The sequence below is a fragment of the Hoplias malabaricus genome, chromosome 8 (genome assembly GCF_029633855.1).
Source record: "Hoplias malabaricus isolate fHopMal1 chromosome 8, fHopMal1.hap1, whole genome shotgun sequence".
NCBI classification, from domain to species: Eukaryota; Metazoa; Chordata; class Actinopteri; order Characiformes; family Erythrinidae; genus Hoplias; species Hoplias malabaricus.
The window spans coordinates 35,831,566-35,857,840 of NC_089807.1; the positions used below are offsets into that span (position 1 = coordinate 35,831,566).

Here is a 26,275-nt window from a genome sequence, read left to right on the forward strand (position 1 = left end):
CTCTTTAAAACAATGGCAAATGTTTGTTAGCCTCCTGACTTTGACAACACATAGAAATAGCTTCTAAATTTAGTGCAATTACTCAATTTATGCATTAGCTCACAGTAAGTAATGCTGAAAACCTGCCATTAACTGGGAGAACTTTTTGTACACCCATTAACAAGTAACACGAGGAAGTGGATGAATGCATCAAATCTAAGTGAAGATCTATATCTTAAGTGGGACATTTTTTACTTTGCCCATTAACTGTGTAAGCTGAAAGCTGCCAAAAGAAACACTAAATGCTTGACCTTCTAAAGCAGCACCAAATAAGGAAGGCATTTTTAGGTGAACAAAGCTGTAACTGGACAAGTGAAGATTAAGTACAGTAGACTGTGTATCTTTACTTGAGAAAATATTTCAATGTTGGTAAATTCCAAGTTAATCCTTGGGAAAGCAACACATTTTGAAGTAAATATGTTTCAGTCTTACACTGCTCCACTAACCTTAGCAATGTTTTCTTGTAAATGGGCAGAAATGTTAAATAAACAAATAATGAAATTGCTATTGCCAAATGTTGCCATAAAAGTTACCATAAACCTTGCAATGACGATACCAAGAGAGACTTAAAAATTTAAATACCATCCCCAGAATTAATGGTGAGAGGAAATGAAAGTCAGGAAAGAAAGGATATGGAAACATATATAGCAAAATATATAGTTCATCTAACTGTGTAAACAATAGAATCCTTTAAGTAATTTACATGAAAAAAAAAAAAAAACTTATGTACATTTGTATTTTATCATGGATTAATACTATATTTAATCCTAGACATTATAGTTCTGGGTTTAGCTACACTGTGTGCAAAAGTTTGTAGGCACCCAATATAATGAGTGAATTCAACTAAATTAAGCCATAACCACTATTTGTAAAGCCACACAGTCTGTAGAACCTAAAATAGAAAAGCACATTGCACACTAATAAATAGAATGGGATACCGGAGCCACAAGTTTCTCCAAACTCATCAAGTACAAAATGTAACCAGGAGCTTGACAGTTTTAAAAGTTCCCCAACTTTGGGCTATGAAACAGTGTTCTCAGGAGGTATGAACCATTAAGCAATAATTTGGGATGAGCTATAGTGGTTTTGTTATCAAAGAAATTACCCAACAGCAGCATTTGGCTTCAATAATGCTTTTATGGTCAAATTTAATCAAATGCTTGCAGAAATATTCCAGCCTCAAGAGTAAAGCCTTCCAAGTAAAGTAGATTCTGTTGCTGCAGCAAAGAGGGGGTAAAGCACCTATCAATACTCCCATCAATACATTCAGAAGAAATGTTGAATGAGTAACATTTGGCCATGAAGCATATGTTTTCCTCAGTATTGTTGTTGTTCTACATAGATTAATATATTTTTTCACGTCAATCTTAATGAACTTATATTGAAGTAAATTTAAGGTGGATACTAATAGTTTTTAAACCTGTAATAGGCTGCTATAGTGGTGGATGGAAGAAGAGACAAACCTTGGTTTCACAACAGGTGTAGGGTACTCCACAAGCAAGGGGTCCTTTTGCGGTGCAGTTGTGGTACATGTTCACCTGCCAGTCTTTGTATTCCGTTCCACCACAGCATTTGAACTAAAAAACACAATTTAAAATATATATATATATTTTAATTTCCAGTTTGATGGTAGCTGACAGCATTTCATAGCTAAACATATTTTATGCCATACAGAAGGTTGCAACATGTTTTAAACAGTCAAGAGGAGATCAGTTTTTGTGGCATCTTTAAAATTCGCTCTGGGACAGGGAGCACTTTGGCACACTCACATGGCTCATTGTCTCTTGTTCATACAAAGCACTTCAATCATTTTAATTTAGTGAGTAACTGCTTCAATGTGGCACATTTATAGACGGATCTTACACTGAAATCAACCAGGCTGACAAAAGGTGAAATGATTAATCTGTGCTACTTTGCATTCATTTATTGAACCAACAGCTTTCTGGCAGAATGCGTGAATAAATATTAATTCCCCATTTTCTTTCACAAAGCATCCCAATTCATATGCCAGTCCCTCAGCTCACGTCAATGGCTCAAAATATTTCAAGCAATTATTGTAGCAATCAGATTTGTCCCACTAAATTTTGTGGCTGGCACACTTGTATCAAAAAGGTAGAGATAAAAATAAAACCTATGAAAATATTAATAATATTCATTCATTCTCTGTAAGCACTTATCCAGTTCAGGGTCGCAGTGGGTCCAGAGCCTACCTGGAATCATTGGTCACAAGGCGGGAATACACCCTGGAGGGGGCGCCAGTCCTTCACAGGGCAACACAAACACACTTACAAACACCTACGGACACTTTGAGTCGCCAATCCACCTAGCAACGTGTGTTTTTGGTCCGTGTGAGGAAGTCGAATCACCCAGAGGAAACCCACGCAGACACTAGGAGAACACACCAAACTCCTCACAGAGGGTCACCCGGAGCAGGAATCGAACCCACAACCTGGGGTCTGTGACACTACCTGCTGCACCACCGTGCCACCCAATAATAACAATAATAATCAACGCAATTAATATTATTGCTATTAATAACAGCAAAATCATTGTATGCATTATTGTAAGTCAAGGCAATTTTGCAAAAAAAAAAAAAAAATTACTACATCATACAGCACAATAAATAGACACTGAGCTGGATGAGATTTTGAATAAAGTAACCTCTGTCCAACGTTTTAAACAAAACACTTTGGAAGCTTACTACAGTGAACACTAAAAGCTCTCAAGCAGAATGCAAATTGCCATCCATTGCTACTCACAGCTGCACGCTTGAAAATTCATGTCGGAGGGAGAAGATGTGCAATACCCAGGGAGAAGAATGAGTGCCATTTATACACTTGGCTATCTTTTCAAAACAGGTGATTGCAGTTAGGTCACAGTTTGGCATGCCAAGAGGTAGATGTACCAAAACACTAAGGAAAAAAAATGGCAATAATATGTGTGAGGATATTTTATGGTGCTGGGAGCTCAGCCAGGCATCCAAAAGGCCAATATTTTATGCTTTATTGGTAGTCATATTAAACACAAAGACAAATGAGACTGCATTTAATCTGAGCCTATTAAATATAAATCAGACATCTTTCTGGGAATCACACACACACAGACCAACCACTGGCCAGTGCATAATGTCTTTAAAAAACACCTTGAACATACTGACCCTCCATCTATTTTGAAAGGGCCAGCAGTCTTCGCATAAACTGTGAACAGCTAATATAGTACAGCAATACCAATTCCATACCATACCAATGCAGGAGCTCAGACTATGACCAGCTGAACTGTCAGGGCTTAGTCAATGAGACAGTATAGGGCTGTCTCTCTTTAATGGTATATTCATTGGTCATACTGCTTTCAGAAAGGTGCAGTAGACATTATCTGTTAGCACCACTAACAGAGTATGGTGTTTTAAAAAGAAAATTGCCTACAGGGTCTGACATATACATTGGTGGGAATTTTATAAACACATATAAGGTTTCTTCTCTACTTGCTCAATTTGAAATAATAATCAAAACAACACCAAAAGCAGCTTTCCAAACTGTTCATGAATCAGTAAGAAAAGTGTGTATCCTTTTCTATGTAACAGAGTGCACTTAGTGGGATACTACATTCTGTGTATAAGCTCTATCAGCATCAAAAATTAAGATATGCATTTGACTGACACTGCCTAAATTCCTTAGTTACGAGACTGCAATGCAATCCAATCTGACTTGCAGCTTAAGCAAATATGTACAAATATTAAGCAAAATATAATTATGTTAAGCAAAAATAATGACAATTTAATTTCTGAACTCAAATATAAAAAAATGAAGTCTCAGATGTCTATGCTATAGACCCCTCTATAACATCAGTTGCTTATTCACAGAACAGTTTTCTATTTCTGTTAGGTGCTTGATAATTCAGCAGTTTGGTTACAGATAATTAGAGTGCTCCAAGTTCTGCTCCAATCTGAATGTGCACCTGAGCTAAACCAAGTGTACACTGAACGATCACTGGATTAGGAACACCTACCTTGAATCTACACTCATTGTCTGTTTTATTAGCACAAATGACAACACAGGAGCATTATGTAGGGGTGGTGTTAGGGTGTGTTGCCCTTGTACTAGTAGATTAGGTCAAGCAGGCCTGCTAGAGTTTTTAAACACGATGTCCACTCACTATCCACTCTGTGAGACACATCTACCTCGTTGACCCACCTTGCAGATGTAAAAAGTCAGAGACAGTAGTTTATCTGTTGCTGCACAGTTTGTGTTGGTCATCCTCTAGTCCATCAATGGACACAGGGTGCTTCCCACAGGATACCCACACATACACACATTTCTGCCCACACCTACTAACATGTCACCACGACGTGAGTGCTGAGAATGATCCACCACCAAAATTATACCTGCTGTAATAGTCTCTGTGGGTCCTGACCATGGAAGAGCAGGGTAAAATCAGGTGGACTTGTCTAAGCCCACTTTTTAATGAACATTCATTTTTACTACCACTAGTGTTGAATCATATTTTGCAGATTTGTTACCCCAAGCAGACTATCATTAATAGCCAATTAACAGCACCAGTCAAAAGTTATACATCTTCTCATTCAGTGGTTTTTCTTTGTTTTTATTATCTTCTACATTGTAAATGAAGATGGAAGACATTAAAACTATGAAGGAACACATATGGAATTATGTAGTAAACAAAAAAGTGTTAAACAAAGCAGAATATCTTTTATACTTTATTCTTTAAAGTAGCCACCTTTTGTTTTGATGACAGCTTTGCACACTCTTGGCGTTCTGTAGCCTCATTAAAAGCATTTTTTATTTGTAGGACTGCTCACCATCTTAATGTCATTGAGACCATAACCTAGGTTGTGCAGAGTTAGGGCTAGTACACAGTTCTATACAGTGACTAGCCCTGTTCCACCAATGACTAATGAGATGTGTCCAAGCTTTTGACTGACACTGTGTGTGTGTGTATAGTCTTTTTCATATTTAATTTGTGTTTAATTGTGTTATAATTTCATGATATGGCTAATGTGATTCAGGGAAACGTATTTACATAGCATACTTATGAATGAGTAATCGTACAAAATGACAAGTTAATTCCCACTTGTAGAGTAAACAGTTTGCACATAACATTGTAAAAATGTAATTCATGCTGCACCAGTGCCATTGACAGAAAATACCAAAAATGTTTTAAGAGCTTTGGCTATTTAAAATAGGCAAAAATTATATCATAACTGTCCATAAATCATGATCGGCATATCCATTTCTGCCTTATATATTAAAAATATTGCCATTTACTCTGGCACAAAAGGTCATATTTTCAAGTACAATCACTGTTTCAACAAAATTATCTCTTATAAGGAATGAATAAAAATAGCTGATTCACAATAGGAAATAATAATCCTTTGCTGCATGTCAGAGGACTTCTCTATAATTCTAATGCATCTTACTTTTATTTTGCTTTTCCAAAATTACTCCAGCATGCACATCTTAAAATGCCTGCACATGCTGTACAAATGTGGATGCACAGTTCTTCTCACCTTTCTTTGAACAAAGTCCATGATATTTTTGAAATCAAGATCATCATAGTAATTCGTCATGCCTTTACGGACATTTTTGTTTAGAAGCTCCACTGTCTGAAAAAGAAAAAAAAAAAAAAAAAATATATATATATATATATATATATATATATATATATATATATATATATATATATATATATATATATATATATATATATATATATATATATATATATATATACACCCCTATAGGAGCCTAATACTATATCATCAATACTATATAAACATCTATAAGCTTATTCCAACAAGTGTCAGTGGTTATAAAACTTTCTTCATGAGGTTTGTTCATGTGTAGAAAGTGATGACAGCATATGCTTGTTGGAATAAGCCTTTATACAGGTTTATGTAGGTTCATATCCTTTCTCATTAAAGGCTTATTAGGAGTCCTAGATTTATGAATAAACAACAGTGATTTTTAATATTGTACCGTTTATAAAGCATGATTAACCATTGTCACAATATATAATGCTTCTAAATAACATTACTGTACAGTTTATATATGCATAAAAATCTGTATTCAATATATTCCATTTTCACTGTCTATAAGCAACTACAATCACTGTCCCATCATGTGTTCCAGTAGGAGGTTGACAGTGAAGAGTAATTCACACACACTGGAAACATTTCACCAAGAACTCATTAGTCAGTGACTGTGCACACAGTAGTCATTTACATGTACGCAAAGCTGGAGGAGACAGATGACATGGGACTTGCCATTCAGGATTCATCAATATTTTAGTGCTTCAGTCTGTTGTGATGCATTTTACATGATACAGGTCACATGTTTAAGTGTTTAAGACACAGAACGGAAATACAGTCATAAATGAGGCTAGGTATCAAAATCCAATAATTAAACTGTATGTTTGATTCCTTTGAAAAAGCTCATCATTTTTCAAAAAGGAAATATTGGTAGCAAAACATTGAAATCTTTCAATGTCTATATAATAATTTATCAGATTTAAAGACAAGTAAGATATTTTAATACACATTTAAATCACAGACCATTGTTTGAATTCACTATTTGAACTTTAAAGACATGCAGTTACTTCCTTTTTTATTGAGTGTACTCTAATGTAAACACATAAATGACAATAGTTCTGGTCAGTAATAGAAGGGAATATACACACAGGGGACTGAGCTAAACATAAACAAATAGAAATGTACCTGGTGCCTGAATGCAAGAGCTAGAATTCCACCCAGGAGCTCCAAAATGAGACAAAAAGCCAGTGTGTAGAGGAACTGTAACGACAAACAGAAGAATGTGATTACAAAAATCAAATCATCCACATTACTTAAGAATAAGAGGTGATTCCTGGACTCCTGAAACTCAAGGCTAAAGTCATAATCCCCCTCTGCGGGAGCTGTGTGTGTATAATGACAGGTACATAATACAATACAAGGAAGTTCAAGGATCTGACAATAGCAACAGATGTTTACAGAACAGAAAAGATCCACTGGAGTGTGTGCACAAAATAGAGTGAGGGAGAAAAAACAAAAAAACAAAAAAGAATTATTGTCCTCAAAAGACTTAAAATACTTAAACTATTTTTGTTTTTTCCTTGCATTAAGAACATGTAGGACACTGCTTTACACAATGGATAAACATCGCTGTAAACTTTCACCACACTGGAACAGTGAGACTAGCAAGGCAGTAAAAGTCTCATGTAACACTGAACAGAAAAAACTATATTAAACAAAGAGGACCCTAAAAGACGTCTCTCTACAAATATTGATATGCCAACAGAATCCTGTACTGTCCCAGTTCTGACTGGCTGGGCCATGTTTAAAACAATTGCGAAGTATTCAAAATACACATGTCAAAGGATCTTTTCCTTTTCTGTACTTTTGTCCATTAAGTCAATATCCAAGAGAATTAAAACACACACACAAAAAAAAGAGATTGTTATTGTAACAGCATTTTACAAAACATCCTAACTAACTTTTTGCAGAAAAAGCATTTAATCCTTCAACATATTCTTTGACAAAAATCCCAATCAGTTGACACCTAATGTAAAATTGTTTAGTCACAACATAAAAATTAAGAACAAATTATTCATTTTAGATTATATTTATATTATATTAGTATACAAATGTGGAGTAATATTATCAAGGTTGGTTTCACTTAAACTTAAAGATTTGTGACCATGCCGAAAAGTGTCCAGCTTTGTAGCATTTGCTAGAAAAGCATTATCCACAAATTCCAATTATGAGCTGAGCTGGCTGAAGGGCAGTTGTATTTGACTGCTTTAAATTTATTAAAGGTATAAAAAATTAGCGTTGTCCATGAAATTAAAACAAATTAACAGACGTAATTTTTTGCTGCATGGGAACCATAGCCTGCAGTTAAACACTTTAGTGGCAATATTGATTACAGCAGTGTACTCAATTGCTGATGCAAATTTCAAGTAGGACAAATCAAACACCCTCAGAGGCTATTTTGGCCTGTGGGCCCTCCTTCATCTAGCTGTGATTTAGCATAATTACTATTATTATGTGAAGTTATTTAACATGCGCTTATTATATAATGGCGAATCTATAACACTGACTGTACAATTATCTGCAAAACTTCACAATTCAAACTTCATGCTTAATAGACATTCCACTGCACAGTCTGAATCTGTAGTTATTTCTAGCCATTGTATTACTTCAATTCAATAATATCCTGACAGAACTTGAGAGCAGTTGTTGTGGTGTGAGTACTCTAACAGGACTTCAGTTTAATCCTGTCCTAGAGGCAGTGAGAGAGAGAAAACTCTTCTAAAACTCTCTTCAGCTACATCATTAAACATCAATGGAATCTGAAATGGCAGCTCAAATATCAGTGGAGGTGTGAATGAATTTCTGAATTTAGAAAACCGTGAAGAGATGGACACAGATGCTGGTCGGGTGGAAACTCACCACTTTGAGGAGTGTCAGATTGTCTCTGAGCGATGCCAGCACACCAATGAATGAAACTATGAACAAGATCAAACCCAGTACTATGAGGATAATGGCAGGGGCAAGGAAAACCCCTTCCAGAGTTTTGTAACGCTGTCTCTCCACCTCTGCATAAATTCCGATGGCCAAAATTAATCCACCAATCAGCTGAGAAAACAAACAAACAATCAAGGTTATTCATCTTCAAAGACAATGATTCTTCACCTTGAAATTTCATCAAACATAAAGCACATTAAGCAAACAGTTTGTTAACATACATTTTAAAAAAGAACAGAATAAGAAGATAAACAAAAAGCTTAAAAGAATAAATTTGAAGAAGTCTGAAGAGAAATAAGACAAAAGATTATATAAGCAGATAACAGAAGACAAAATAAGGGTAAAATGATGGAAGTACTCAACAACAACACAAGAACAATAAATAGCTGAAGTAGGAGACAGAAGATGATGATTGGAAATTACAACAACAACAACATAATTTTTATCTAACAATGCTTTTAGAGAGAACAGATCATGAAAAGCCTTTCTATTTCTAATACTGTTCTCTTATGCAAAAGTACTCTGACCTTCAGTTGTAATAACTTGTAGAAGTGTGTGCGTGTTTTCCATTTCAAATATTCCACGTGTTGCAGACCTCAAATTCAAAATGAGTGAATATTTGCAAAAAAACAATAAAGTTTATCCATTTGAACATTTGAACATCTTGTCTTTGTAGTGTACTCAATTGAATATAGGTTGAAAAGGATTCCAATGTCCCAAGTTCATTGGAATAAGGGTTGTAAATAAACTTAACTTTATTTAATCCAAAGTCATTGCCTTTGGATATAATAATTACATTTAAGCATGCACATCATAGTAGGAGTCCACTGGCCTCTGTGGATTAGGTGCCTTTATCTGTGCTACATCTTGCTTTAAAGGCTACACCTGGCTGATGTCAAATGGCCAATGTGCTTTTATACAGTCCTAATAAACATATAGAGCTACTAATACTACTTAACGGTGTAATCAGATAATTAGCAACATGATGGAGGGTGGATAATTGCAACAAAGCCCATCTGTATCCGTAAACTTAAGTCAGCCTGTGTAACTGTGTGTTTAACAATAAAATTAACAAGCAGAGCAAATCAATTCTTAGCAAGCATTCTTAGCATTTGTTTTTTTTTAATATTAGTCATATCAAGCTTTTTAAGTATGAATTTGTCCAATTTGTTTCCCAACTTTGTCCCTGAAGGTCTAGTTCCCTCTACACATATGCTTCCCCAATCCCAAACACTTGATCCATGTAATGAGCGCATCTTGGTAGAGTCCAAATTTTTTCACAGCATGAGTGAGCTAGATGTTCAAAGTGTTTTTTGTCTTTTATTTCACTCATTCATATTCTGTAACCACCTGAGTTGCAATAGGTACAGAGTCCAGCCGGAATCATTGGGTGCAAAGCAGAAACACTTTGAACGGGCAGCCAGTCCATCGCAGAGTTTCACACACTCACATTCACTCACCCACTCAAAAATCTGGATGTTTCTAATAGCAAATCCACCCACCAACATGTGTTTTTGGAGAACACCAAACTCCTCACAGACAGTGACCCGAGGTGGGTTTTGAACCCAAAACCCCAGGACCATGGAGCTGTGTGAAGGGTTTTGGGAGATACCCCAAAACATATTTGCCATGGTTAGCAGTCTCCTGAGGAAACCAATGAAGATTTTGATTTAAAACGTATATCTGCATTACTTTATTCACATAGTAATTTGGTGTACTGTATTTCTTATTTTTAAATATGCCAATTCACGTTTTTCATGGTTGAGCCTTTACGTGTTGTATAGGTGTGTGGGGTACGGCACGGAACACCATAATACACAATTGCTTTGAGGCAATAATTGTTGATAATGAGGCAGAGCTGGGCAGTATAAAATTGATAAATTCGATATAGGCAAGATGTCAATTTGAAGTTCTAAATGTCAATTTCGATTCATTTTCTATTAATTGCAAAGCCATACTCTAAGTTATATTAATATGTTTGAAAGCCTAACAGAATATAAAAATTAGTCTTACTTGAAAGTCCTTTGTTTTCATAACAGCCTGATAAGCATCTCTAACATATCTTCTTTTTAAAGATGTTAAAGTTCAGGAACATTTACCTTACCATTTTGGAGAAATTAATATTTAGCCTAGAAAACATTGTGTTCCTTCAGGCAAATCAGATAATTGACTTCTCCCAAGCCAAACTGTTCAACTCACAGAGAACTGGCATGACTGTGTGCCAATGATGGCCTTTAACCAATTCAAAAGAGTGTGCATTCATCAACAATGAGTTCCCAGAATTCTGCCTATAGTGGTGAAATGGCAATACAAAGCCACCCAGGCACAATAATTCAGCACAACACAAAGGCTGCTGTATCTCCACATGGCACGTGTGTTAGCAAATGATGGAAGAGGCACAGGGAAGCACGTCATCTTGAATATGAAATGCCAGCTTGCTTGTGTTATGCAAAGGGCAGGCATTTGAGGTAAGTCCTGAATCCTCTAACTGTGTCATATGAGTGGGATTTAAAAGTGGCTCAGTGAAGTGTGGGACACGTGGGGCCCAGTGTTTATATTCTCAAAATGACAAGTTGAAGCATGTGCAGATCTCCTCTAGAAAATAAACAAGAAGCACTGCATAATAGTGCCATTCCTGCCATTAGCAGGCTAAAGTTAGTATCTTTCTGGGTGGTCATGAAATCTGTTTACGTCCAGCTTTCAGCCAGGAGAGGGGAGATTACTAAAATGGCTGCCTTAAGCAGGTACTGCTACTGCAGTGATATTTAACTTTAATACTAGCTAAAAGATTAAACAGGCAAGAAAACTCAAGAAAAGCTGTTTATAATTACTTTGGGTTACATTAACCTAATACCTGAAATAAATTTGATTGTATGCTGTAGGTCTTTTGAACTCAAAATACCTCATAACAAACTTTAAGATCTGTCAAACACTTGTAGTTAAATTAGGTTTTTAAGTAGTTATGCTATGCCTGGCCCACACTGCAGAACTTTACAATCCTAACCGATGTTGGGAACATGAGACACCTCACACATAATGACATTTTTCATTGATTTTCCTGTGCTTGATCATTGTTAGTCCTTAAAATCCCCACAATCCACCCTGAAAGAAACATTGCACACGTTCAGGTTGCTCAATCTTCTACATTGCAAGAGCAGGCGGCAGTTTCTCTCAAACAAGATGTAAACAAACATGGTGAATGGCAGTGAAACCCTAACCCCTGCTTGGCTGGTTGGTTTTTTGCAACAATAGCATGTAGCTTGAGAAGCTAGTATTAGATTCGCTTTGAGTTGAAAGTGCAATATTTAGCTTGCTGGTTTAGCAATATTTATATCTCTTATAATTCAAAGGATCCAGTAACATTGAAGTGGAATATATACATAACACAAACATAGCAAATTTATGTACCAGTTTAGAGAACTATAACCTCCTGCATAGAGACGATACTCTGTATTTACAAACACCAAAGCATATCTGCCACAAACCAGACAGGGGAAAATTCTAATTCTACTCCACTACTATTCCAAATTACTGGGTACCTCTGACAAACGCTTTGAACTCCTGCGACACCACTTCAGCAAAGATTCAACAAAGGCCCCCTCTCTACCTGAAAACGTTGACATCAAATTAATGTAAAGTCTTGTCTGTATGCTTTATGTATGCACAAAGAAATTCATTTTACAAATGAAGCCTGCAAATGAAGAGGAACACTTACTTGGAAATAACCTGTTCTCATCTTTTGAATAATGTTTTGCATAAATTGCACCCTCATGAAAAGAACACAACAATGAGCTAAACTCTAAAAGAAGTATTTACATAAGTAAATTCTAAATTCTTTTCAATTGATCAATATTCCCCACCAACATCAAGTATATTTTCAAAATAACATTCGAATTACAAACACAGTGATCAGTTTGGTAATGTATGCTGTGCTAAGAGGAAAAACAGGTTACTGACGGCCAGTGAACATGGGAGTTGTCACTGTCAATAACATTGTTAAAAAAAACCTCACATTTTGTTGTAGAGTTTCTTCATTGGTGGTACAGTCTATTTTAAATTCTAAGAATGCCACCAACACTTGTACACAGAATTTATATAAATGAACCAAAACAAACCATTGCCTTTCAAATGAATTTAACAAACTACTAAATTTCTGTTTCACGGTCTGCATAAGATTGTTATAGTACTAGTGTAAACAGTAATGCAGATTATATAGGAGGTCCATTTAAAGAAAAAGAAAAAAAAAATGTATTTGGAATTATTTTTATCTTTAAATGGAGAGCTTTGAGCCAGTAAAATAAACAAGCATCACAGAGTCCTGGGGTGTAACCTAAATTGTATTTCATACAGCGAGTGGGCTAAACTCTACAGGCTAACAGTGCTGGACTGATAGTAGGTACAAGAGCAAAAGATGTTTACCTGAAAAACAGTGCCAGAGAACAGATCAGGTTAAAGGCTGTGACACTCATTTGTATTTGCTCTTTCGCAGACACTGACCTTTAATTACCCACAGCTCCAAAATGCATCAGAATATTTAAAGATAAGGAGAGAGAAAAAAACCTTGAACACAAACTCCTACATTTGATTTCCACAGACCATAGAACTTATAAAATTTACGAGGGCATTTATAGAGAAAATGACGAGAAAGCAAATGTCTGATAGGTTAACATTTAATTTTCAGTGTTTAAGCTAAAAAGAAAACATAATTAATTGCCATTATACTTATTCATAGCCATTTCCTAAAATAAAACTACTATGGAAAGCTTTCTGATTACTAAGATATAGTCACTGCTTCTCAAATATGAAATATACTGAATTTCATTTATTGTTTATTCTTGCAACAATTGTTTATATTTTATGCAACATTCAGATTTAAAATCATTCACATTTTTCAAATCTTACAAATAACCTGAAACGTAAAGATATGAACATCATATTAGCATCTTTTTTTAAAAAGTGTCCACAAAGTGTTTGAAGCCAACCTTTTTTTTTTTTTACTCAAAGTGTTATTTGTTGAGTTCTAAATTATGTGGAAATTCTTTTACTTTGAAGATTCTTCCAGCTCATCTTATTTATAGACTGATTTCGTTAAGAACCATCCATTAAAAAGATCATTAGAAGGGCCCCCTAAGGCTCCTTAATTAAGTTTTTATTTATTGGTTCTAGAGATGTTTTTGAAGACCTTATCTTCACACTCATTTGCCCTTGATGACTCTTGACTTCAAGTGGTATGTATTGATTGATAGAATAAAAGTTGAAGGAAACTCTACTAGTTCTTAACCTTCTACTTTTTTGAGCTGATGAACTCATGTTTTGGGTCATTGTTGTGCTGCATGGTGAAGTCATACCCAAGGTGTCTGAAAGCATTCCCTTTTATGGGCACATGAGATATTCTACATGTCATCATATTACCTCAATGCAGTTCAGGTTTCAGAGATGATGTCGTTGCCTTGTATTATAGGCATTAAACTGCTACAAACTCATCTCTGTTGATCAGAATTGCATACATTGTAGTTATTCAGTTTGTGCAGTATGCATACATCTATAAATCTGCTAATAGTCCCAGCTTCTGTCTGCACTTAACCCTCAGCTGCTCACCAGGGACTTAAAAAGTCCCACCCTGCAGCTTAAGGGGATTGTTTTCATAGGTTTATGACGTAATAAACTCTGGCTGTTTATATTCCCCAATTTGAGACATTTGTCAAAGCCAAAATGTTGACTCCTTATTTTATGCATGATAGATTTTATAGGTGTATAAAACACAGTACACTGTCATGTCAATAAATTAAAAATACCTTTAAAATGGTCTTAAATATTACTTCTTTCAAAGACATTAATGTACCTCTTTCTCCCACAACTTTGGAGAAAGCAATGCCTTTCTAGTGTTCATACTGATGAAAGGTTTACATCTTTATGAGTCTGGTTTTTTTTTTTTGGACTGTTTCTGGGTTTTTCAAGCTTATTCAAGCCATGTTTGATTGTGTGGCTGAGTGGCCCAGCAGCTTTTCTTTGTTTTTCTTTTTCAAGTCTATATCAAACAGTTCATTTTCCTACACACATTTTTTTTCTCCAGATTTCTAATTGAGGATTTCATCCAGTACTCCGCTAAGTTCTCTTTCTCAAACAGGTCTCAAGTCATGCTATTACCAGTTTGACAGGGGATGTAAGTCACAAGATAAATGTTGTAACTGTAGCTAATGAATCAATATCCCATTGTATCATTAATGCTGGTTACTTCATCTACCCATGCTTTTAAATCCATTACTTATTTATCTACTACTTTTAGTAGTCTCACTATATGGCATTCAGTATATATTTAAGATATATACTGAATGTTTACATGAGAAGTGTGAAAGTATCTTGCTTATTACAATTTGCCCAGTGGCAGAGGTTGAGTATTTAGCACTACACACACATTCTGCTATGCCTCTGCTACATCAGGCCAAAACATCTTCTAGAGAAAAACATGCTGGGGTTATATTTTATTACTGTGACTCCAAGCTGGACCTTGTCGCCTTTTCACTTCCTTGGCTACTTAACCCCAAAATGAAATATAATATTTCTAGCCTCTCACTAATTCATTTTGCAAGCAAAGTGGCCTTGGTGACAAGCCAGTTGTAAGAGTGTCCCTAAGCAAGCGTGGAGTGTGTGAACTTTCCAGTCCCTCACCAGCTGGTGCAAGGAGGGCTATTTGCATTTGTACGTAAGTGAAGATGATGAGATTTAGCGGAAGAGGCGCTACCATCTTTACCCCTAACAAGAAATACTTGGAGAAGTCCTACCTGGAAAGCTATGTTTATGAATATAGCAATAAAAGAAAACAAATTATACAATAATATACATATATTTATACTGTAACCCTGAAATGGATTAAGTGGCAAAGATGATGATATTAACTGTGGTCAGTACAAAAGTTTGGACATTCTCCAGCTGAAAAGTCCCAGGACTTAACTAACTCCCAGGACTGGAATGGTTAGGCATGTCCAGATTTGTCATTAGGAACTGTCAGCTCATAGCCAATTTTCAAACGAACACTCAACAACCACAAATCTTATGCACTTTTGCAGTGAGGATCTGAAAATGAAACCAATTCAATGTGAACCTGCGTTTATGTACAATAAAACTGTGACTCTGCATTTAACCAGTGAATACACACACTCTGGCAGTGAGCACACACACAGAACAGCAGGCAGCCAACTCTGTGCCCAGAGAGCAGTCGCAGGTTAAATGCCTTATGTAAGGTCACCCCAGCCGTGGATGTTTGGGCCGGAGAAAGCCCCAAACCACCTGGCAGTCGAATTTTGGATCCTAAGCCCTTGATAATGGCTAACTGTATGCACAGTCACAAATATACTTACAAAAAAGTATTCTGCTTCCCAGAAAGTTAAAGAAACCATCCCCATCACACTCTCTATTGTGCAAAGTTGCAAACATAAACATGAAGCCATTATGAAAGTCAGAAGTAATCAAAACATAATCTAGATAAGAATGAGGCAGAGAAACAAGTGATCAATGAAGTAAATATTCTATTATATTTTCAGGTTACATGGGGCAGAAACAAATATTACACAGCTAGATGGAGGAACAGAAACCTTTCAACCAGGAACATGTTAGGGCAAAATTCCTGTAAAAAAACAAACTGAATTAACTTGACATTAAAATTTCTCAAAATAACCTTTAAACAGCTGACAACATCTAGGATCAGCATCTTTTTTTATTATTATTATTAATGTAGATTGCCGATTGCTGTTATGTTTTTGAACGGATTTTGAATTTTGTCAGTTATCTGATTTTTTTAAATTGTCCTAAAGAATGAACACTCATTTCTTAGATCAGCCTCAACTTTTAACTCATTAATCTGGCTTTTCACCACATGTACATCCTTACTGCTGATTATAACACAAGCTTCTCAGAAACATACTCTAAATACATATTTCAGCCTACAACTAGGAAACAGTGATTACTGACTCCGTTTTGCGCAATATAAACACCTAAATAAATATTTAGGAGTAAAGGGACTCCTATCACTGCCTTCCAAAGTCTAGGCTGCAGCCTTAGAAGGCAGCAATTTTCGTCTGTTACGTCACTCAAGGCTGCTCTAAGGTGAAGGATCCTTTGTAAACAGCACCAAGCAATGCAGCCTTCTATATGAGAGGTTTTAAGGATGCTCTCGATATACGTTTATGACAATTAATTGTGTACATATCTCACAGAGGGAAATCACACTATACTCTCTGGAAACAATTGTCTCCAGATTAGTTTCAGTTAGTCTTATGCAATAATGTTATGCTTTGAGGATCCTTCTGAGGCTGAAGGCCAGGCTTTGCGACACAGATATTGTTAAATAGAAAACGGCTCTGATATGAGGAGGTATACTGGTGATTGCTAAGCAACGTTAAAGATGCACCCCCTATATTCTGAAAGAGCCTAATTACTGAGTGACTCGGACATAGGTTCAGATTTAATTAAAAATTGATTTCCTGGATTTATCAGATGCATGTAAACATGCTCGATTAAACAATAGTGCATTACATGTAGCATAAAATATTTATATTGGAAATCAGAGTATGTACATAAATACTGTGTTATTATAGAACTAACTCTGATTTCCAGTTGTGTTAATTAAGAATCAATTAGCCTATAACAGGAAGATGGAGGCAATACAATATGCAGAGGAGTGACTGGATAATTAAATTTTAGAGGCACTGACAAAACAGGTACAATGTTTTTTTAGTGGATGAGACACAGCAGTGCAGACAGAGTTTTTAAAAAGTTTGTCCAGCCACTGTCCACTCAATATGCAAATGTTTTTATTTGACTTGAAATGATAAGCAATACTTCATTTTGAGTTTTTTTTTTTTTTTTTTACAATTCATCCAATTCTGTGTGAAAACTGACAAATATTATTAAATATATGGACTTGTTAGTGTAACTGTAATTTGATTTGACATTCAAATGTTGATGATTATAAATGTACACGACATGTCTCTAACTGGACCTTAATGAATCTGAATTAATTAATGTATTAATGCTCTATATAATGTATTATTATTTAACCTAGTCTCCAGTGGCCATGCAAGTGATCCACAACAACAAATACAACCATTCTGGTTGGGATTTCCATACATTTCAAACAGGTTTTCTCATCCACAAAATACACTTGAGCTTATATTACTGCTCAGTATCATTATTTTCAGTCGCGATTCTCGAAATTTAAGGTTACAAGCTAGGATGAAATAAACACACCTGGTGCACCTTTAATGGAAACTGAATGGACGAGCCAGTGTAATAGGTGTGTAGTATGGAGGAGGTGGACGCGTTAAAAACACACTCTGAAAGGTGTGGTCAACGACGCCATTGCAGGTGAATAAATAGTGTAGTAAACAAAATCGCCAAATTCCCTCCAAAACAACAAAACCAACTCCGAAACCAGCGCTTTCCCAACGATTCTACACATATAGACATCGTATTCCTGATTTGCAACACGGTTATTCATACTGCCGCACCAGAAAAGAACCTGTGTTTACACAGAGAGGGAAACTCACCCAGAAAATCGTGGCGTACACGATTAAAGTCAATTTGAGGAAGACGTAGGAGCACCTCTCACAATAGCGGGTATCGTCTGCCATATCTGAAACCCCTTAACTTGCTCTTTTCATAATTTTCCTGGACGCTTCCTTCTTGGCGTCGAGCACCTGGAACCCAGTGGGAAAGCCCCTTTTCTCTCCAAGTCCTTTCATGGGCTGGAGGACAGATGACTGACGGCTGAATGGCCCAATCAGAGCGTACATCTTTATTTCGCTTTCGTATTGTGTCAAACAATTGTTCAGTCTACGTTGGGTTTATCAGCGGTGAAGATGGATATAAGCCCCAGGTTTAATCGAAATCTGGGGCTTTATTTCTAAAACGTAAATTAAATTGCAAGACAAGCATACCCTAATAAAATGTCTTGTGAAAATCAGGTTTATTAACTATGAAACGTGTCCCTGTAATTTTTTTTTACAGTTCCATGGCTGTGCTGAGCATACACGTTTGCAAGACTTAAGTGAATTCAGACAGCCCTGTCGTCTACAATCTAACAAATCAATCTCAGAAACATGTGGGGCAGGTTTTTCAAGCTGCAGACGAGCGGCAGAGGTGTGGGTATCGAGGCAGGGACTTATTGCATATTCATAAATCTAATATACGGAATGATCCTCAGATTAGGATCTCGGGCAGCCGCGGACAAATGGTTAGAGAAGATCAGTAATATCTCTACTGTAATATCCTTGGAGGTAGATAATTGAAACAAAACCATACTGCACATAGACACCACCAGAGGGGCACAAGTGTAGAAAGGAAATAAGGGAAGATAAGAGACACAATGCCATTTCCGAAAACAACACACACACACACACACACACACACACATTAACACCGTAAAACAACACCCCACCTATATAATACACTACAACAGTGTAACCTAATGCTAAATGCCCTGATCTGCTATTGAAGCTAACAGATGCCCATTTTGGACAGTATTGTGCTAAATGTATTGAAAAGGAGAAAGGTGATAGATCTCTCTTTGACATACAGCCATGGATGCCTAGGTTATTAAACCAGTGCTTTTTTAGATAGCTGCTTTATTTATTCCTACCTAGGGTGACCAGACATCCTATTTTACCCGGACATCCCAGTAAACAAGGAACGTCCCTGGACGTTCAAAATAGGTCTAAAAGTAGTCCTTCCGTCAAGGACATATTTTAAACGTCAATGGACGTCCAAAATCCGTCTTAATAAGTTAAGTGGTGACCAATTGATAACGTCAGTGGACGTCCAAAACGCGTCTAATAGTCGTCTTTTCAATGTCTGTGTTTGGACGTCTTTTCAACTTTCATTTTCAACCTCAAGAGAACGTTGATTAGACGGCAGTCATTACGTTATTTCAACGTTGAATCAACGGCTAATTGTTTACTGGGATGTCCAGTTTTTTTTTAGACATAAAAAATGTCCGGGCGGAATTTCACAAACGTCTGGGATTTTGTTTTTCTAGAGCTTACAAAGAATTTCGAGAAGCGTTTCGTTCACAAACTAGTCCCGCCCTCCTCTACTCCGTTTGGTTCGCTTGAGTGAGAAGGGGGCGTGGTCTGACTGCAGAGCTACCGTTATTGGTCGATAATCTTGTCTGTAAACATTTAATTGTAGGTTCCCAGAGTAGCAATGGCAGAGGCTTCTTTCTATTACAGGTTAGTAAAGCATCACAATGGTAATTTTAAAACATTTTAATTTTAAGGTAAAAAGTACTACATAGCGGTCCTTTAATGTTATCCAGCAAATAAGTAAAACTAAATCAAAACTAAAATATCTTAATGTTAAAAATAAACATGAATTTGTGTGGAAAGCTGTTTACATATACTCGTCTCATGAAATGTTGGTGAACACTAATTTATAGCCTTCTAAGCAAAAAACATTTCGAATATATTATAATGCTAATGGAGCAGATGTTGTTGGGTGCAATTTATTACTTATGAAGCTTCTGTCCCTGTTCTTAACAGCATAAAAGCTTTCAGGTTAATTCAGTCAGAGAAAAGCATTGATCAATCCTTTTAAATGTCCAGCACAGCACAAGTCAAGACAGTTTAAAGCAGAAAATCAAAGGCACATATAGTCCATGCACTTTGTCAGAAAGTGGCAATAATTTGAGGAGTGACACTCAATATTGTATTTGACTTTTCCCATGCTCAGAGGCTTTGAAAATGATTACCTTTGAATTGATTTTTCTTTTTAACCATTTGGCAGTTTCTCTGTAACAGTGCAGGCTAATTCTGTAATGAGTGCCAATCAATTGTCATCAGTTTTCTACATTTTGTCAATAAAGCCCTGAAAATAGTGATGAGATTTTAAAGAAACTTGTGGACATGATTGCGTATAGTACACACACACACACACATAGACAGAAGCAGATGGGCTAACTTTTAGGCCTTATTTTATATTCTTCATTCATTCAGTATATGTAACTGCTTATCCAGTTCAGGGCCGCGGTGGGTCCAGAGCCTACCTGGAATCATTGGGTGCAAGACAGAAATACACCCTGGAGGGGGCGCCAGACCTTCACAGGGCAACACACACTCACACATTCACTCACACTTACAGACACTTTTTTGAGTCGTCAATCCACCTACCAATGTGTGTTTTTGGACTGTGGAGGAAACCAGAGCAGGACACGGGGAGCAACACACCAACTCCCCATAGACAGTCACCCGGAGCAGGACTCGAACCCACAACCTCCAGGTCCCTGGAGCTGTGTGACTGGGACACTACCTGCTGCGCCACCATGCCGCCATTTTATTTTATATTCTGTTTTATTTTATTTTGTGAGCGATTGCTGCCCACCGCTATTTATGTGTTCACAGCCCCTAGTGCACTAGGGTCTGTGTGTTTTTACTGCCACACATGGTTAAATGCAGAAGGCATATTTCATTGTACGCTGTACACTGACATAATTGCACATTTTAAAGTGGTAGTAATTTTGGATCTTAGTTTATTCAGTTTGAATTTTGTTGTCAGTTTGTACTTTTCATTCAGATCAGCTCCATGCAAACATCTGACAGTTTTTTGTACTGTTCTCAGAATCACTGTCATACAATGTGCCTTGAAATCTGTATTGTACATGTAAACTCTGAAATGTGAATGTGAATGTGAAAGTAGAAAGGCAGATTTCAACACTAAACACAATCTTTGTGAAATACTCATTTCAAAGTTCACATGAAAGTTTTGAATGAGTTTTGATTATGTATTTCACCTGTATTTGAATTCGTTATCATGCAGCCCAGAGGAGTGTGTGAAACTGTGAGTTATAGTCACTTCTAGCTCATTATTGCCTGATGCTCTTCACAATAAAAGCCTTTTCCTTGTTCTAGCATCTGACCAAACCAGAACACGTGATCAAGTGGCAGTGTTTCTCAATACAAATTCCCTGATGAAACAAGGAAAAGTCTTTTCACAGTTATCACAATTTATAAATACTTTAAAAAAGAGACAATTTATTGTTATCAACAAGATTTGGAAAGTGATGCAGAGAACAATGCAAAATTTTTGTGTTACTCATAATGGATTAGTTCTTATAGGGATTGGCACAATACTAATAATCGAAATAAGCTGATATCTCCTATATACACACCCTCAAACTGTGATACTTCCTAGAACCACCATAAATTTACCTGCAGGATTAGTCAATTATATTGACACACAAAGACTTACTGAATTAAAAATAATAATAATAATTTTACACTGATTTCAGTTGAAGGAGTTGGTGTGTTCTCCCCGTGGGTTTCCTCTGGGTGCTCTGGTTTCCTCCCACAGTCCAAAAACACACATTGGTAGGTGGATTGGCGACTCAAAAGTGTCCGTAGGTGTGAGTGAATGTGTGTATGTGTCTGTGTTGCCCTGTGAAGCACTGGCGCCCCCTCCAGGGTGTATTCCTGCCTTGCGCCTGATGATTCCAGGTAGGCTCTGGACCCACCGCGACCCTGAACTTGATAAGCGGTTACAGATAATGAATGAATGAATTTCAATTGAGATTTAAGGTTTTTTTTGCCCTCTCCTATGAATTTATTTTTAACATATTGTCAGGATCGTGGGGCGGACTGACAGATGGACGCACTTGCTAAAACACAGTGACTTTTATTAAACAAAAGATAACAAAACAGATAGACAAACTAGGACAACATGACAGGAACCTTAGATAAAGAAAGACCTAGACACAGAGAGAGACTTTGAAAGAATGACCTAGACAGAGAGACAGGAACAGAAAGAGAGAGAACTGGACAGAGAGCTAAACAGACAGAGAGAGCTAAAGAGGCTAAACTAGAACACAGAGAGCTAAACAAACTAAACTAGAACACAGAGCTAAATGGAGTAATACAAATACACAAACCAAATGAGCTCACAAAGCACATGGAAGAAACAGACAGACAGACACGCAGGAAGAAACAGACAAGCAAACGTGGAACGTCCAATAAACACACACAGAGACAAGGGAACTAAAATGCACACCACAGACAAGGAACACCTGGGACAGATAACGAGAGGGCAGGATTACAAATGAGACACTGACGAGGAGGAGGAACAAAGGCGAGACTAGGGTGGAGACATGAACAAGGGACAAGGGCGTGACACATTTTATTATTATAAACATATTTATTGTATGTCTTTGCTATTAATAGAGCTTCCATATTTTTGGGGACATTTTCAGTGTTAGAAGTTGGTCTCATTTCCTACTCAAAGTCAAAGCAATCAATGTCAAAATTGTCCCCTCTTTAGATGTTCTGTTCTGGTGTTTCTATACAAATGACAGTTCCACACCCTATTAGACTCTTACAGTGGGAGGATGGACAGAACCACCTGTCGATTACATCAGATCATAAACTAGGAATAACATGAATTACATTGTTGTTAGGAAACTAATTTTCACTGGATTTCCACTTAAACTTGGCCAGCTTTGCACAAGTAGATTCTCTAATGAACCCTTCAAAAATACCTGCACTTTTTAAGGTGCACATAAGGCTCAATACCAGGACCTCTTCTCTTCCCTCTTTACACTGACTCTTTTAAAAATACAACAGTGGTTTTAGAGTCCAGCTTTGTTCCTTAAAGGAATATTACATTCTCTGAAGATGGAGAGATGAATATCTGGTGGGTGAAATAAAAGAAGAAAATATTAGTCATGGAGACAAAATGGTGTGTATGAAATCAACACAAACAACTTAAAAATCTACAATTATTATAGAAAACTGTACAATTCTGTTCCCTCACTGAAGGTACTGGTGTGACCCATCATGATCCAGAATGCAGCAGTGCTTCCCATTAATCTTCTTAATTCCCCCACGTAATTCCATTTCAAATTTCCCTTCTAACATTAGCACCATATTAAATCTGATCCGAATGAATGAATTCCTTCTCATTGTTGCATCCAAAATGTATGACTATGCTACTTATCCTTAAATGTTTATAATTGGCTTTGTAGGGTTACTATTTACTGCTGCTCTCCCCACCTCCACACACACACACACACACACACACACACACCAACAAACACAAATGCCTTAAGGAATACCTACCTGCAAGCAAAATCATTGCTAATGAACTAATGACTCAAGCTGTGGAAAAAAGCTACCAAACACTCCCATGGAATCTGGTCAGAATATTTCAAGTACTCTCTGTAGAACTGGAGTGGAACAGTATATATAGCATCTATCAGCAGGAGAACTGAAGTGTGGTAGGCTATGTATTTCTTGGTTTGTGTCCTTCAGTGATAAAACTCACAAATGCTAGGGTGAGTGACAGCAGAACAGTCCAGGAGCTGAAATGAACTGCAAAAAGCAGCAAAGGCAGGTTTAGAGCCCTGTGGGTTATATCACTTCTTATTAAAATCACTGTGTAGGGTGTAGATATGTCCTGACCACAATTTAGTATTAGGAATAATATATAAGGTAGATATAGCAAGGATTTATTAAAGTAAAGCAACAAAATTATACCTAAGGTGTGGGAATAACAGTTAAATCATGGCCAATTAATAAAGTGTGGGAATGAGATATTTATGTTAAATTAACCTTAGGCAAGAAGATATGTTGGTTGTGGACATAAGTCATGGCAATGGCTTAGTAAGATTTGATCATAGCTATGAGTTATTTATATCATTAGAATGTCATTCATTCATTGTCTGTAACCGCTTATCCAGCTCAGGGTCGCAGTGGGTCCAGAACCTACCTGGAATCACTGGGTGCATCACTGGGGACACACCCTGGAGGGGGCATGTCATTATAAATAATTACAATATAGTTAAGTCATTCCCACAAATCTGGGGTGTGAAAAAGGTAAGCGGGACTTCAAGCGCCAATGTAAGGGATCATCGTCAAAGTGCACGTCCTTAAGTCCTGTGCTGAGCTTCAAAATCTCAATAGTTACTGTAGTACGAACATTTTAGCATGTTACTGTTTTTACTTTGCTTTTAAAATTTTATGTCCTACATTAAAGATTTGTTAATATTTGAACGGATCATTGAAATTAAACAGTAAAATCTGCTCCCATTTGGCTTACAGGAGGCTGTAGTTACTCGTGATAATAAGGCAGGCTTTAATGCCATTGGTTTTACAGTTTTGGTCCTACAGTGACGATATGATGTTTTGAAATGTAACACTAAGGACGTGCACTTTGACGACGGTCCCTTACATTGGCGCTTTTAGACCCAATTAACTCACCATTCAGTTCGTAAAACTGTGTTCAGACTTTCTTTAAACGAAGAATAAAAATAGAACGAAAGTGTAGTCTTGAACTTGTGTTCTTTGGAGAAGGAATAAAAGTGGAAATCTTGTCATGAGCTCCCTTTTAACAACAATGCTAATGTATGTCCAATATTGAATATAAAAACGAGAGGCTGTGCTGTCAGTGGCATGGAGAGCGGTACTGTTGGATATTCTGAAGCCTTTTTTCTGATGGTGTTTTGTCTGAGGGAGTTTGGTCTGAAGCCTGATGTTTAATTACACGAGTTCTGAGACGTGACGATGGTTTCACCGAGACTTGAAGTCGTTTCGTATGATGCCGTTCTGTTCAATGCCTGAGCACCGATGCTGAGGTTTGAGAATGTCCTAAAATGTACACCGTACTGCGGAGCACTTTGGGGGTTAGGTGTCTTGCTCAAGGGCAGTTCAGTCGTGAATTATTTTTTTCCCTTGTTTTCAAGTTCACTTCTCTAACCTAAAGGCCACGGCTGCCCTCTTTTATAGAAAAGTGCTTTCATATTCTTATAAAATGTGATTGAAATCATAAACACCACCCTTAAATATGAGAAAGTGATGTTACAACGCACAATTTGCATATGTAAATTGTATTTTAATGTGCAGCTGGGAGAATGTAAGTAGGTCCTGCCCAGTTTTTGCACGCAGGCACAGACATACACACACACACCTTTGTTTTTAGGCATTGTGGGGACATTAAATAGATTTCAGTTCAGTTTGTGGAGATACCTCTATAAGTTCTACTAGCCTTATTTTGACCCATACACATACCCTAACTTTAAGCGTACATCTACACTAACATACACCCTATCCATATCACTAACCTTTATCTTACCCTAATCCTAATCCTAAATTTACCCTAACCCAACCCCCAAACCTCACTGCAACCACACAGTCCTTATTTCAGTTTAATTTGTAATGACTTACACTAGGGACCAGCCTGTGTTCTTCACAGCATGAGTGTGTGTAAACAGGTTTTGTGCCCCCTAACGTGATTAAATTCCGTTTCAGTAATTTTGTGGAGATTTACTCTTCCATGACCAAGAAGTACTATTAGTCTAACATTAACCCTATAACTACAAGCCTTGCCATAGCTTAATCCCTTCACTTTAAAACATCTTCACGTTTGAAATCGAATGATTTACTTTGTTGAGACCGAAAGTGTAGTCTTCCCGTTGCAGGTGTGAAAACGGTTTTTGGTCCCCACACCGTGTACTACACAGACCCACACACCTAGCGGCTGGGACACATTCCTGCAGTACTGGGGCGCACAGTTGCGCACCAGCAGCGGACAGACACACAGAGAGAGAGAGAGAGAGAGAGAGAGAGAGAGAGAGAGAGAGAGAGGAACGCTATCTCGACCATGTCAGAGATGAGCTCAAGGCGCTCAGAGCGCGCGGCAGTACTGGGCTTCTCCGTGGAT

The 26,275-nt window shown here is 37.0% G+C and overlaps 1 protein-coding gene across 1 annotated transcript in view; it reads right to left on the reverse strand.

Moving 5' to 3' along the window:
• Nucleotides 1-18,279, reverse strand: part of tspan15 (tetraspanin 15) — a 34,803-nt gene extending 16,524 nt beyond the window's left edge. Inside the window, exons 1-5 of the mRNA XM_066679928.1 lie at nt 18,124-18,279; nt 8,504-8,689; nt 6,770-6,844; nt 5,564-5,659; nt 1,503-1,616 (exon numbers count right to left, since the gene is read on the reverse strand). Of these exons, the coding sequence (XP_066536025.1) occupies nt 1,503-1,616; nt 5,564-5,659; nt 6,770-6,844; nt 8,504-8,689; nt 18,124-18,207 (555 nt within the window). The 5' untranslated portion in view covers nt 18,208-18,279. The remainder of the gene's footprint in view (nt 1-1,502; nt 1,617-5,563; nt 5,660-6,769; nt 6,845-8,503; nt 8,690-18,123) is intronic.
• Between the last annotated feature and the right edge of the window lie 7,996 nt (nt 18,280-26,275).